The sequence below is a fragment of the Lipophrys pholis genome (genome assembly GCF_963383615.2).
Source record: "Lipophrys pholis genome assembly, chromosome: 10".
In the NCBI taxonomy this organism is placed as follows: domain Eukaryota; kingdom Metazoa; phylum Chordata; class Actinopteri; order Blenniiformes; family Blenniidae; genus Lipophrys; species Lipophrys pholis.
In genome coordinates this window covers 187,401-203,812 of record NC_137640.1, presented here as the reverse complement: position 1 = coordinate 203,812, position 16,412 = coordinate 187,401, and the positions used below count along the sequence as shown (strand labels likewise).

Sequence of the window (16,412 nt, the reverse complement as noted above, 5' to 3'; positions counted from 1 at the left end):
GTTCTTCCATAACCGACGTCTACAGCTTTGGTGAGAGTTTGAAGACGGTTTGACCCTCGGCATGTCTGTTCACGCTCCAGCTTCTGGCCCCAGGGGGGTGGGAGGTGGTGGTGGTGGTGGTGGTGGTGGTGGTGGGGGGGGGGGGGGGGGGGGGGGGGGGGGGGGGGGGTTAACGCCTCCCTTAGTTGATAAGCGTTTCCGTTCAGCTTGGTGTACAGTCGTCCCGGAGTTCTCCCAGTGATCTGGGTTCTGCTGCAGAATGGCTTGGTTCTGCCGCCCCCTGCCACCCCCCCTTCTGCGCCCCCTGCTGCCCCCCCTGCTGCTCCTCTTGCTGCTCCAGGATGAAAGGGTGAGTGTTATACACACATTTACAGAACTCTCCAGAACTCTCCAGAACTCTCCAGAACTCTCCAGAACTCTCCAGAACTCTCCAGAACTCTCCAGAACTCTCCAGTCATCTGTTTCCTTTAATATTGATCCATTTTAAAATTGTTTAACAATTTCTTTTTACAGTTTTAACACTTTTAATTGTATATATTCTAAATATTGTGTAATTTACGTGTTATTAATGTGTTATTAACGTAACGTCGTCCCAGACGTGTTCATGAGAGAGAATCTTCTAAAGCAGCCAAAGTTTGAAGATTGTCAAGCCGGCTTTTCCACATTATAGCGTCCAACTGGAAACCGGCTGAACCACAACTGATCATTTCCCCGGGGGGTGGGGGTGGGGGTGGGGTTGGGAGGGGGGGGGGGGGGGGGGGGGGTGGGGGTTTAGTGTGTGAGGAAGGTAGGAGTCACTCAGCCTCAGCGTGCTCAATCACTCCAATCACTCAGTTGGGGTAGGAGGGTGAGAGTGTAGGAGGGCTATGGGAGGGGGGGCCTTAAAGGTTATGAGGATGGGAGGGCTCCGGGGAGGGTGTGAGGGTAGAAGGGTCGGACTCACTCCCCGACTGTACCATCACTTTCAGTGTTCAGACACAAGGAGAACGTTGCTTCGTGGCACTTTAGAGGCTCAGTTATGTTTTCAGTCACATTCCGGGGTTCTCCCTGAAGAAAAATATGGTTGCACACTGCCTACCACGCCCCCTTGAGGAAAGATATGGTGGCCCCCCCCACCCCACAAAAACAAAAGACATAATATTATTGATAATAATATAAAAACAGTCCCCTAGAGCATGAGACTCACAATCTCAGGGTAGTGGGTTCGTGTCCCACGCCCGGGCGCCACCTTCCTGTGGGCTCTCCACCTTCCTGTGGGCTCTCCACCTTCCTGTGGGCTCTCCACCTTCCTGTGGGCTCTCCACCTTCCTGTGGGCTCTCCACCTGCAGGAAGGTTCTTAAATGGTGCGATGTGATCTGGGTGACGGTGCTCAGACTGTCACCCCCGCGACCCGGAAACAGATAAGCGGAAGAAAATGAATGAATGAATGAATGAATGAATATAAAAACACCTAAATAATAGACAAAGAAAAAAGAAGGCAAAAAACAAACAAGCACTATTAAAATAAAATCAATAAAGTAAAACTACCTTAATAAAACAGTAACTTTGTGTTTCAGGGAAGTTGTTTTGGTTCTTTGACCCGCTTCTGTGTCTTCAGCTGGTCTCGGGGGTCCAGAACCTTCCGGACTCTGGGGGGGTCCACCCCTCCTCCAGGAGGATCAGGAGAGAGTGGCTGATTCCTCCGTCCAAGCTGCGTGAGAACACTGACTACACCCACCTGGACTTCATCGCCAAGGTCGCCGCCGCGCCCCGCCATACCTAGCTAGCTAGCTAGCTGCTCCCGACTCATGTGTTTTCTGTGCAGATCCGCTCTGACAAGGACAAACAGGAAGTGGTGGAGTATTTCATCACCGGGCCCGGAGCCGACAGGCCGCCGTACAACCTGTTCATGGTCGATCATGTGACAGGACACGTTCGCATCACCAAGATGCTGGACCGCGAAAAGTGTTCATCATACAAGGTAGGCTCGCACTGTGCTAATGCTAACACCCTGCTACACGTCCGTCTCACTGAGATGCTGGACCACGTCATACCAGGTAGTCTAACACCATGCTAATGCTAACACAGTGCTCATGCTAACACCCGCTTAATATCCCACTAACACAATGCTAACGCCCCGCTAATGCCCCAGTAACCCTGTCACCCTGTCACTCTGTCACCCTGTCACTCTGTCACCCCGTCACCCTGTCACCCCATCACCCCGTCACCCCGTCACCCAGTCACCCTGTCACCCCGTCACCCAGTCACCCCGTCACCCCGTCACCCCGTCACCCCGTCACCCAGTCACCCCGTCACCCCGTCACCCCGTCACCCCGTCACCTAGTCACCCCGTCACCCCGTCACCCCGTCACCCCGTCACCCAGTCACCCCGTCACCCCGTCACCCCGTCACCCCGTCACCCAGTCACCCCGTCACCCCGTCACCCCGTCACCCAGTCACCCTGTCACCCCGTCACCCCGTCACCCTGTCACCCTGTCACCACAGCTCATGGGAATTGCACGGTACCTGAATGGTTCCATGGCAGAAGACAACATCCCGTTAACAATCTCTGTGCTGGACGAGAACGACAACGCGCCGTACTTTGAACTGCACTCCGGCAACATCAGCGAGGCTAGCAAGAAAGGTTCTCCAATGTTCTGGTGAAAGTCCATTACCGGTTCTGAAACAACAGAACATGGACGACTTTGTGGTTTGTCTTCAGGAACGTTGGTGATGCAGCTGGAGGGAAACGATGACGACGAGCAGGGCAGCATCAACTCTCAGATCTCGTACAGCATAGTGAGTCAGGAGCCAGGAGGTTCTGGACTCATGTTCACGCTGGAGGAGAAGACAGGAAAACTTTACGTCAAAGAACCCACGCTGGACCGAGAGGTGAGGCCGGCGCCACGAGAATGTCCAACAACACGTGTTGTGCAATGTTGTTATCCTGGACGTTATCCTGGACGTTATCCAGGACGTTATCCTTGGACGTTATCCTTGGACGTTATCCTGGACGTTATCCTGGACGTTATCCTTGGACGTTATCCTGGACGTTATCCAGGACGTTATCCTTGGACGTTATCCTGGACGTTATCCAGGACGTTATCCTTGGACGTTATCCTTGGACGTTATCCTGGACGTTATCCTGGACGTTATCCTTGGACGTTATCCTGGACGTTATCCAGGACGTTATCCTTGGACGTTATCCTGGACGTTATCCAGGACGTTATCCTTGGACGTTATCCAGGACGTTATCCTGGACGTTATCCTTGGACGTTATCCAGGACGTTATCCAGGACGTTATCCTTGGACGTTATCCTGGACGTTATCCTGGACGTTATCCTGGACGTTATCCTTGGACGTTATCCAGGACGTTATCCTTGGACGTTATCCTTGGACGTTATCCTGGACGTTATCCTGGACGTTATCCTTGGACGTTATCCTGGACGTTATCCTGGACGTTATCCTGGACGTTATCCTGGACGTTATCTTTGGATGCTATCGTCGCATGTTATCATTTGGCGTTATCGTTGTGTGTTATTGTTGAACGTTACTGTCACATGTTATCATTGGATGTTATCATCACACGTTATGTGGCGTTATCGTCACATATCATCGTCACATGTCATCGTCACGTTATCATTGGACGCTATTGTCAAATGTTATCATCGGGCGTTATCGTGACACGTTATCGTGACACGTTATCGTGACACGTTATCGGGACACGTTGTCATTGGACGTTATCGTCACACGTTATCGTCACACGTTATCGTCAAACGTTATCGTCAAACGTTATCGTCACACATTATCGTCACACGTTATCGTCACGTTATCGTCACACGTTATCGTCACACGTTATTGTCACACGTTATCGTCACGTTATCGTCACGTTATCGTCACGTTATCGTCACACGTTATCGTCACACATTATCGTCACACATTATCGTCACACGTTATCGTGACACGTTATCGGGACACGTTGTCATTGGACGTTATCGTCACACGTTATCGTCACACGTTATCGTCACGTTATCGTCACACGTTATCGTCACGTTATCGTCACACGTTATCGTCACACGTTATCGTCAAACGTTATCGTCAAACGTTATCGTCACACATTATCGTCACACGTTATCGTCACGTTATCGTCACACGTTATCGTCACACGTTATTGTCACACGTTATCGTCACGTTATTGTCACACGTTATCGTCAAACGTTATCGTCACACATTATCGTCACACGTTATCGTCACGTTATCGTCACACGTTATCGTCACACGTTATCGTCACGTTATCGTCACACGTTATCGTCAAATGTTATCGTCACACGTTCTCATTGGACGTTATCATCACACTTTATCGTCACACGTTATCGTCACACGTTATCGTCACACGTTATCGTCACACGTTATCGTCACACGTTATCGTCAAACGTTATCGTCACACGTTATCGTCACACGTTATCGTCACACGTTATCGTCACACGTTATCGTCACACGTTATCGTCACACGTTATCACAAGATATCATCACACGCTATCGTCACACGTTATCGTCACACGTTATCGTCAAACGTTATCGTCACACGTTATCGTCACACGTTATCGTCACACGTTATCACAAGATATCATCACACGCTATCGTCAAACGTTATCGTCAAATGTTATCGTCAAACGTTATCGTCAAACGTTATCGTCACACGTTATCGTCACACGTTATCGTCACACGTTATCGTCACACGTTATCACAAGATATCATCACACGCTATTGTCACACGTTATCGTCACACGTTATCGTCACACGTTATCGTCAAACGTTATCGTCAAACGTTATCGTCACACGTTATCGTCACACAATATCATTGGACATTATCATCACCCGCTATCGTCAAACGTTATCGTCACACGTTATCGTCAAACGTTATCGTCACACGTTATCGTCACACGTTATCACAAGATATCATCACACGCTATCGTCACACGTTATCGTCACACGTTATCGTCAAACGTTATCGTCACACGTTATCGTCACACGTTATCGTCACACGTTATCGTCACACGTTATCGTCACACGTTATCACAAGATATCATCACACGCTATCGTCAAACGTTATCGTCAAACGTTATCGTCAAACGTTATCGTCACACGTTATCGTCACACGTTATCGTCACACGTTATCGTCACACGTTATCGTCAAACGTTATCGTCAAACGTTATCGTCACGTTATCGTCAAACGTTATCGTCACACGTTATCGTCAAACGTTATCGTCACACGTTATCGTCAAACGTTATCGTCACACGTTATCGTCACACGTTATCGTCAAACGTTATCGTCACACGTTATCGTCACACAATATCATTGGACATTATCATCACCCGCTATCGTCAAACGTTATCGTCAAACGTTATCGTCACACGTTATCGTCACACGTTATCGTCACACGTTATCGTCAAACGTTATCGTCACACGTTATCGTCACACGTTATCGTCACACGTTATCGTCAAACGTTATCGTCAAACGTTATCGTCAAACGTTATCGTCACACGTTATCACAAGATATCATCACACGCTATCGTCACACGTTATCGTCAAACGTTATCGTCACACGTTATCGTCACGTTATCGTCACACGTTATCGTCAAACGTTATCGCCACACGTTATCGTCACACGTTATCGTCAAACGTTATCGTCACACGTTGTCATCAAACGTTATCGTCACACGTTATCGTCAAACGTGATCGTCACACGTTATCATTGGACGTTATCATTGGACGTTATCGTTACACGTTATCGTCAAACCTTATCGTCACACGTTATCATTGGACGTTATCATTGGACGTTATCATTGGACGTTATCGTCACACGTTATCACAAGATATCGTCACACGTTTTCGTCACACGTTATCGTCACACGTTATCATTGGACGTTATCATTGGACGTTATCATTGGACGTTATCGTCACACGTTATCATTGGACGTTATCATTGGACGTTATCGTCACACGTTATCACAAGATATCGTCACACGTTTTCGTCAAACGTTATCGTCACACGTTATCATTGGACGTTATCATTGGACGTTATCATTGGACGTTATCGTCACACGTTATCATTGGACGTTATCATTGGACGTTATCGTCACACGTTATCACAAGATATCGTCACACGTTATCGTCACACGTTATCGTCACACGTTATCGTCAAACGTTATCGTCACACGTTATCGTCACACGTTATCGTCACACGTTATCGTCAAACGTTATCGTCACACGTTATCACAAGTTATCATCACACATTATCGTCACACGTTGTCATTGGATGTTATCGTCACACGTTATCGTCACACGTTATCGTCACACGTTATCGTCACACGTTATCGTCACACGTTATCATTGGACGTTATTAGAAGTTATCGTCACACGTTATTATAAGTTATCGTCACACGTTATCGTCACACGTTATCGTCACACGTTATCATTGGACGTTATTAGAAGTTATCGTCACACGTTATTATAAGTTATCGTCACACGTTGTTATCATCACACGTTATCGTCACACGTTATCGTCACACGTTATCGTCACACGTTATCGTCACACGTTATCGTCACACGTTATCACAAGTTATCATCACACATTATCGTCACACGTTGTCATTGGATGTTATCGTCACACGTTATCGTCACATGTTATCGTCACACGTTATCGTCACACGTTATCGTCACACGTTATCGTCACACGTTATCATTGGACGTTATTATAAGTTATCGTCACACGTTGTTATCATCACACGTTATCGTCACACGTTGTTATCATCACACGTTTTCGTCACACGTTATCGTCACACGTTATTACAAGTTATCGTCACACGTTATCGTCACACGTTATCGTCACACGTTATCATTGGACGTTATTAGAAGATATCGTCACACGTTATTATAAGTTATCGTCACACGTTGTTATCATCACACGTTATCGTCACACGTTATCGTCACACGTTATCGTCACACGTTATCGTCACACGTTATCATTGGACGTTATTAGAAGTTATCATTGGACGTTATTAGAAGTTATCGTCACACGTTGTTATCATCACACGTTATCGTCACACGTTATCGTCACACGTTATCGTCACACGTTATCATTGGACGTTATTAGAAGTTATCGTCACACGTTATTATAAGTTATCGTCACACGTTGTTATCATCACACGTTATCGTCACACGTTATCGTCACACGTTATCACAAGTTATCATCACACATTATCGTCACACGTTGTCATTGGATGTTATCGTCACACGTTATCGTCACATGTTATCGTCACACGTTATCGTCACACGTTATCGTCACACGTTATCGTCACACGTTATCGTCACACGTTATCATTGGACGTTATTATAAGTTATCGTCACACGTTGTTATCATCACACGTTATCGTCACACGTTGTTATCATCACACGTTTTCGTCACACGTTATCGTCACACGTTATTACAAGTTATCGTCACACGTTATCGTCACACGTTATCGTCACACGTTATCATTGGACGTTATTAGAAGATATCGTCACACGTTATTATAAGTTATCGTCACACGTTGTTATCATCACACGTTATCGTCACACGTTATCGTCACACGTTATCGTCACACGTTATCATTGGACGTTATTAGAAGTTATCATTGGACGTTATTAGAAGTTATCGTCACACGTTGTTATCATCACACGTTATCGTCACACGTTATCGTCACACGTTATCGTCACACGTTATCATTGGACGTTATTAGAAGTTATCGTCACACGTTATTATAAGTTATCGTCACACGTTGTTATCATCACACGTTATCGTCACACGTTATCACAAGTTATCATCACACATTATCGTCACACGTTGTCATTGGATGTTATCGTCACACGTTATCGTCACACGTTATCGTCACACGTTATCGTCACACGTTATCACAAGTTATCATCACACATTATCGTCACACGTTATCGTCACACGTTATCGTCACACGTTATCACAAGTTATCATCACACATTATCGTCACACGTTGTCATTGGATGTTATCGTCACACGTTATCGTCACACGTTATCGTCACACGTTATCGTCACACGTTATCACAAGTTATCATCACACATTATCGTCACACGTTGTCATTGGATGTTATCGTCACACGTTATCATCACACGTTATCGTCACACGTTGTTATCATCACACGTTATCGTCACATGTTATCGTCACATGTTATCGTCACATGTTATCGTCACATGTTATCGTCACATGTTATCATTGGACATTATCGTCACACATTATCATTACACGTTGTCATTAGATGTTATCGTCACACGTTGTTGTCCCAAGTTATCGTCCCAAGTTATCGTCAAACGATGTCACACGTTGTCGCTGGACGGTCCCTGAGCTCAGTTCTTCTCCGACAGACTCATGACTTCTACCAGCTGGTGATCAAAGGAACCGACATGGGGGGGTCGCCAGGTGGGCTCACAGGAACCGGAACAGTGGAGATCAAAGTCCTCGATATCAATGACAACATTCCAACACTGGAACAAAGCGAGGTATGAAAACTTGCTAACTCAGTTTTTAGATCTTTAATTTCTTAGAAATCAGTTTATTAAGCTAATCTTGTTGAATGTAGCTCAGTTAGCATCATTAGCACACGTAGCAGGATTAGCACACGTAGCAGCATTAGCACAGTAAGCTTCACTAGCATTTAGCACCGTTACAGTGTTAGCTCCAGTAGACAAGAACATGGCTTCATTAGCATCATTAGCAACCTTAACTCCAGTGCTAACCCATCTTCTCAGTACTCGGGCTCGGTGGACGAGAACGTGATGGATGTGGTGGTGATGCGGATCAAAGCGCTGGACGCAGACCTGGAGTATACGGACAACTGGCTCAGCATTTTCACCATCGCCAAGGGCAATGAGGACGGACTGTTCTCCATCGAAACCGACCGTGAGACCAACGAGGGCATCCTGAAGCTGGTCAAGGTGGGTGGAGGACCAATTCTTCCCGGCTCTGACCGGTTCTAACCAGTTCTGACCGGCTCCGACCAGTTCTGACAGTTCTGACTGGTTCAATTCGGACTGGTTCTAACTAGTAGTGACTATTCTGACTGGTTCTGACCGGTTCTGAGTAGTTTAGTTGTGACTGGTTCTCCTTCCAGCCCGTGGACTTTGAGGAGGTCCAGAACCTGGAGCTGGGGCTACTGATCGAGAACGTGGCGCCATTCGTGGAGGGTCATGCTGTGCTGATGGACGTGGGTGTACAGGTGGGGCAGGGCGGGGCCGGGGCCGGGGGCGGAGCCTCAGCTGGAGTGGACCTGGGGGTTGATCTCGGCATCGACACTAACGTGGAAGCCAGTGTAGGTGTGGACGGCGGTGTGGACGGCGGTGTGGACGGCGGTGTGGACGGCGGTGTGGGCGTGGGAGTGGACGCTGGTGTGGATGCTGGAGTGGACGCGGGAGTGGATGCTGGAGTGGACGCTGGTGAGCTCCAGCTGAGCCCAGGGTCAAAGGTGAAGCCGGATGCGCCAGCGACAAGCTACGCCATAAAGATCGCAATCAACAACGTTCCTGAAGGCCCCGCCTTCAGACCCGACACCAAGATCGTCCCCATCTCCGAGGACCCGGACAAGGTGCCGGAAGACGGCGCAGTGTTAACTGTGTTCGCTGCAGTTGATCCCGACACCGGAGAGGTAGCCGGAGACGTCACGTACGTATAACTGCTAACTTCCCCAAAACAGCTTACATGGCTAAACTAGCGTCAGTGGCTAATGATGCTAACATGCCTATCACCGCTAAAGTGGCTAACAATGCTAACATGGCTAAAACAGTTATACTTGATATAATAATTAAGCTAGCTTAAAAAGCTAAAAACAATCAAATCTCTTGGCTAATATTGCAGTTACGCTAAGTCCTATGACCCGGACAACTGGTTTAGCATCGATGAAGAAACGGCCGAGATCCGACTCAACAAGGTTCCTGACAGAGAGTCGCTGTTCCTCGTCAACGGAACATATTTTGCTAAGATTCTGGCTCTTAGCAAAGGTAAGGAGAACAGCTCTGCCCGCTCGTCCAAAGTCTCTTCTGACGTCTGGGTTTGATGGTCCATCTGCAGACCTACCGGCCAAGGTCGCCACGGGAACGATCGCCATTGAGGTGAAAGACTCCAACGACCGCTGCCCGACGCTAAGCGCCACGCGAAGCAGCATGTGCTCCAACCAGAACACCGTGTATGTGAGTGCCGTGGACGAGGACGCTGACCCCAACGGCGCTCCGTTCACCTTCACAATCCTGCAAGACCGGACCCAGGGGGGCTGGGATGTGGAGGTCATCAATGGTACGTGGTGCATGGCTACTGGTCAGGGGAACAGGGCTACCGGTCAGGGGAACAGGGCTATCAGTTGGAGGAACAGGGAAACCGGTCAGGAAACAGGGGTACTAGTCAGGGGAACAGGGCTACCGGACAGGGATCAGGGCTACCGGTCAGGGGAACAGGGCTACCAGTTAGAGAAACAGGGCTACCGGTCAGAGGAACAGGGCTACCGGTCAGAGGAACAGGGCTACCAGTCAGAGGAACAGGGCTACCGGTCAGAGGAACAGGACTACTGGTCAGGCAACAGGGCAACCGGTCAGAGGAACAGGGCTACCGGTTGGAAGAACAGGGCTACCAGTCGGAGGAACAGGGCTACCGGTCAGAGGAAAAGGGCTACCAGTCCGGGGAACAAGGTTACTGGCCGGGGAATGGGGCTATTGGTCAGGGGATCTGGGCTACCAGTCGGAACACTAACTACTACCAATAATAATGTTTTTTTAAAGAAACCACGGCAGCGTTCCGCTCTCGGGATGTTCTCTGGCCCGGATCATACAAACTCCATGTGGCAGTGGTAGATGCTGGTGGTGTGTCCTGTGACATTGGAGAGACTTTCACCGTGGACGTGTGCGAGTGCGAGGGGACAGACCACTGCGGAGTGCGGGCAGAACGTCTGGTGACCACGTCCTCCGGCCTGTCGGCGCCATTCCTGGTTCTCCTGCTCGCCGCCCTGTGCCTGTTACTGCGTGAGTCCAAATCCAATCGTTGACCCGTGCTCCTGCAGGGGCATGATCTTTCTGCAGTGGAGTCTCACCTCTTCTGTCCTCTGTCCTCCTACAGTGGTGCCCCTCCTGCTGCTCTTCTGTCAGTGCGGTGGACCGGACACCATCTTTCCAGACCTGTTCACTGATCTTCCCTTTGACACCAAACAACATCTGATACCCTATCACACTGAAGCTCCTGGAGAGGACCAGGTACCACCGCACTGAACACTACAACATACTGAACACTATCACAAGCTCCCGTAGAGGACCAGATACCACCACACTGAACACTACCAACATACTGAACACTATCACAAGCTCCCATAGAGGACCAGGTACCACCAGACCGAACACTACCACCGCAGAGGGACAATGTAGACTGACCAATCGTCTCTAAACAATGTTTTCAGGAACTTCCCCTCCAAACAGTTCCCATCATGTTGGGAACTGAAAGAAAAGCAGAGACTTCAGCGGCGGTAGAAGCGGCGGTGACAGCGGCAGCAGTTAAGGTCTTCTCGTCCGCCGTTGTCACAGCGACGCAGCAGGAGATGTTCAGTGAGTCTCATCAGGAGTTTTTTCAGGACGTTGAGGACGTGAACAACGTCTTTGAGTTCTCCCGGCAGACGTCAAACCGCCACAGCAATCGAGCTACAGCTAGCCGGATAACGGCCGGCGCCCAACACGCCACCACTCTGTACGAGGACTTCACGCTTCCGGAAGGTTTGCTTCGGGATTACTACTCCCAGGTACCGACTTTCACATGCTAAACCTGTGTAGGGGCGGGGCTAATGGGATCGTATGAGCTGCAGGAGTGAATGCTGACAATTTGTTCTGATTTTCAGAAAGCAGCATGCACAGATGCAGCAAGGGACAGCGTGTTGGAGTACGACTCAGAAGGTTCACGCTCAACCCCCGGCTCAGTGGGCTGCTGCAGCATCCTGGAGCCCGACGGCGACCTCGACTTCCTGTCCGACCTTGACCCCATGTTCAGGACGCTAGCAGAGATCTGCTGCCCACCAGAGGCCCGCTTGGTGGATGCAAGTGTAGCCAAGGCGCGTTCGCTGGAGCCGCGTTCGCTGGAGCCGCGCTCAGTCAAGGCATGCTCAGTTGAGACGCATTCGGTTGAGGCGCGTTCGTTCACGACACAGTCTGCTGAGGTCTTGTCCAGTGTCCCCGCGTCGGTTCCCGACAAGCATCAGTCTACCATGAAAACTGAGAAGCTAACCACCGCTAGCGTAGGCAGCGCTGGAGCTGCAAGCCTCCGTCGTTCCATTGTGGCTCCGCCTTTTTACTATGCCACCAGCCCGATTCTTCCAGTGCAGTACGTTCCGAACACCGTGCAGGTTCCGGGCCTGTATGTCCTCGGCAGTCCTCAGAATCGGCCCGGACTCGTGGTGGCTGAAGCGTCCCGCACTAGCACCATTAGCCCCACGGTTCTGCTCCCCATGAGCTCGATGTTGGCGCCAAATCCTGGGGGTAGCTACATGCTAGTGAAAGACATGATGAGTCCTGGCGGGGTCGTTACGTTGGACCCGGGGGCGTCTGTGGGGAATCTTCCCTGCAGCGCCGTCCTGGTGAACCCGGCTGCTCCCCCTCAGGGGGTTTTAGGCATGGCAGCGAGGGGGGATAAAGAGCTAACGTGGATTGGGGGGGCAGGTCAGCCGGGGACTAGCTCGCTTGCTGTTTTTAACATTGTTAGCGGAGCGGAGCACGCTAGCTCCAACCAGTTCCGCCGAAACACGCTAACTTCTAATTGTGTAAATTCGTCATTGAGAAAATGTTTTGCAGAGAATTCAGACGTTTCGTCAAATCGTCCAACCAACCAGGTTGAAGAATTAGCTAATATCTCCATTCATGCTAACGTTGTTGAGCGCGCGGAACAAAGCAGGAAGTGACAGAAATAATGGAAGCACAATACGTAAAAAATTAAATGGTAGAAAGTTTTAACATGTTATCATTTTCAGGTGTTATGGCACCAGTTTTAGCTCATTTTGCTATTTAGCTACTTTAGCTGCTTTAGCCATTTAGCTACTTTAGCCATTTAGCTGTTTTAGCCATTTAGCTACTTTAGCCATTTAGCTGTTTTAGCCATTTAGCTACTTTAGCCATTTAGCTGTTTTAGCCATTTAGCTGCTTTAGCCATTTAGCTACTTTAGCCATTTAGCTGTTTTAGCCATTTAGCTACTTTAGACATTTAGTTATTTTAGGCATTTAGCTACTTTAGCCATTTAGCTGTTTTAGCCATTTAGCTACTTTAGCCGTTTAGCTGCTTTAGCCGTTTAGCTGCTTTAGCCTTTTAGCTACTTTATTCTTTTAGCTGTTTTAGCTGCTTTTGCTATTTGGAGTAGCGTCAGCCAGTTTAGCCATTTTAGCCTTTTAGCCGCTTTAGCCTTTTGCAGCGGCATTAGCCAGGTTAGCTTCGGGACACGTTTGTCTTCCTGGATATTTTTGCGTTCGGTGGACGGAATCGTTTCTTTTTTTACGGTGGCGGGAAAATGATTGGGAATAGTAGTACTTTAACTACAAACAGGTTGAATCGGACGGGTTTTACATGGTTGCTGTGAAATTGTCAATAAAATCTTTTTTTTTCAATCGTTCACATGATCGGAGTCGTTCATGTTACAATTCTGATCATAGAAAAAAACTTGGAAAAAATATTCTGAGATGAAAAATAAAAAACCCGACATGTGACATTCCTACTAGAATTCTGAAAGAGGCACTGCCACTAATCAATAATTCTATACTCGCAATTATTAACCAGTCTCTACCAATAGGCTATGTGCCCCAATCCTTTAAACTAGCAGTTATTAAACCTCTCATTAAGAAGCCAAACTTAGACACAAGCCTTCTCTCAAACTACAGGCCCATCTCCAACCTTCCTTTCCTGTCAAAGGTTCTGGAGAAAGTAGTGGCTAAACAACTCCAGGATTATCTGCAGGAGAATAATCTGTTAGAGGACCTTCAGTCCAGCTTCAGAATGAACCACAGTACAGAGACTGCTCTGCTAAAAGTTACTAATGACCTTCTAACGGCCTCAGATAGAGCTCTTCTATCTGCTTTACTTCTTCTGGACCTTAGTACTGCATTTGATACTGTCCATCATAATATACTCTTAAGGAGATTAGAAGATGGCGTCGGCATTAAAAAACTTAGCCTTAAACTGGTTTAAATCATATTTATCTGACCGCTTTCAATTTGTTCATGTAAATAACAAATCTTCAATACATGAAGGGGTCCTGTGTGGAGTACCACAAGGCTCCGTCCTCGGACCGATATTGTTTAATCTCTAGATGTTACCACTCGGAAATATTATTAGGAAACACAACATTAACTTTCATTGTTATGCAGATGATACTCAGCTCTATTTATCAGTTAAAGCCAATCAGGCCGACCAACTTGTTAAACTAGAGTCCTGCCTCAGGGACGTTAAGTCCTGGATGTCTATCAACTTCTTAATGCTCAACACATCCAAGACTGAGGTTCTAATCCTAGGTCCTAAAAAGCTCAGGGATTACTTTTCAGATAGTCTGATTACCTTAGATAATATTACCTTAACCTCTAACAGTGATATTAGGAACCTGGGTGTTATTTCTGATCAGGATCTGTCCTTTATGTCCCATGTTAAACATGTCTCCAGGACAGCCTTCTTCCATCTAAGGAATATTGCAAAAATGAGAAACTTCTTGTCCTTCAAAGATGCAGAACAAATGCTTCCTGCCTTTGTGACTTGAAGATGAGATGATTGTAACTCCCTAATGTCAGGATGTCCAAACTCCTCTGTTAGGATCTTCCAGCTAGAGCAGAACGCTGCTGCAGGTTTACTAACCAGAACTGGAAGAAGAGAGCACATCTCCCCAGTCTTAGCATCCTTACACTGGCTTCACATCAAATCTAGAATAGAATTCAACATCCTTCTGATCACATCTAAAACTCTTCATCACCAGGCTCCGTCCTATATGGAGAAACTTCTAGAAGGGTCTCACCCTCCACGAGCCCTTGGCTCTGAGGATGCAGGACTGTTGGTAATCCCTAAAGGTCCTTCAAAGTAAAAGAGGAGGCAGGAGTTTCAGCCATATGGCTCCTTTACTCTGGAATCAACTAGCAGCCTCGGTCCGAAGGGCCCACACCATTAGTTTATTTAAGAGGAGACTAAAAACATTCCTCTTTGATAGAGCTTCTCATTAGGAATAAAATAGGAGCACTAAGTAGAGCTGCTCTAGGCCTCGACTGCTGAGGGGATTTCCTCTCTCCCGTTAAAGGGAGGAACTCTACATTTGGAGCTTCTGTTTCTTGTCTTTCTTTCTTTCTCTCTGTGTAACAACATTACTGGAGCCACCAGATCCTGACAGGAGGGGAGCAGGATCCAGGGGATCAGACCCAAGACTCCCAGAGTGGAGTTACCACGGTCCTACTACCCGACCCCCCCCACAGCACCGGGACCCCCCCACAGCACCGGGACCCCCCCACAGCACCGGGACCCCCCCCACAGCACCGGGACCCCCCCTCAGCACCAGGACCCCCCCACAGCACCGGGACCCCCCCACAGCACCGGGACCCCCCCCACAGCACCGGGACCCCCACCACAGCACCGGGACCCCCCCCACAGCACCAGGACCCCCCCACAACGGCACGGCCCTTAAACTCCAGACTGAGATTGGTTCATCATCAGACCAACACTCATCATAGACTTTTCTTAGTATTTGTACTTCTCTGGCCTGTCTGCCTCTCTCTCTCTCTCTCTCTCTCTCTCTCTCTCTCTCTCTCTCTCTCTCTCTCTCTCTCTCTCTCTCTCTCTCTCTCTCTCTCTCTCTCTTCTATTCCTCTCTCTCTCTCTCTCTCTCTCTCTCTCTCTTCTATTCCTCTCTCTCTCTCTCTCTCTCTCTCTCTCTCTTCTATTCCTCTCTCTCTCTCTCTTCTATTCCTCTCTCTCTCTCTTCTATTCCTCTCTCTCTCTCCCTCTTCTATTCCTCTCTCTCTCTCTCTTCTATTCCTCTCTCTCTCCCTCTTCTATTCCTCTCTCTCCCTCTTCTATTCCTCTCTCTCTCCCTCTTCTAGTCCTCTCTCTCTCTCTCTTCTATTCCTCTCTCTCTCTTCTATTCCTCTCTCTCTCTCTCTTCTATTCCTCTCTCTCTCTCTCTCTTCTATTCCTCTCTCTCTCTCTCTTCTATTCCTCTCTCCCTCTTCTATTCCTCTCTCTCTCTCTCTCTTCTATTCCTCTCTCTCTCTCTCTTCTATTCCCCTCTCTCTCTCTCTCTCTCTTCTATTCCTCTCTCTCTCTCTCTCTCTCTCTCTCTCTCTCTTCTATTCCTCTCTCTCTCTCTCTCTCTCTCTCTC

At 48.2% G+C, this 16,412-nt stretch overlaps 1 protein-coding gene across 1 annotated transcript; it reads left to right on the top strand.

The window, feature by feature from the left end:
• Positions 1 to 214: 214 nt before the first annotated feature.
• LOC308115492 (desmoglein-2.1-like) lies at positions 215 to 13,670 on the top strand. The gene is made up of 14 exons (XM_080473049.1): positions 215 to 349; positions 1,599 to 1,736; positions 1,806 to 1,961; positions 2,486 to 2,624; positions 2,703 to 2,872; positions 8,421 to 8,555; positions 8,805 to 8,990; positions 9,167 to 9,714; positions 9,907 to 10,049; positions 10,120 to 10,341; positions 10,821 to 11,060; positions 11,155 to 11,288; positions 11,489 to 11,824; positions 11,921 to 13,670. The coding sequence occupies exons 1-14, from the start codon at positions 260 to 262 to the stop codon at positions 12,971 to 12,973; spliced, it is 3,690 nt and encodes a 1,229-aa protein (XP_080329175.1). The 5' UTR covers positions 215 to 259; the 3' UTR covers positions 12,974 to 13,670.
• Positions 13,671 to 16,412: the final 2,742 nt, after the last annotated feature.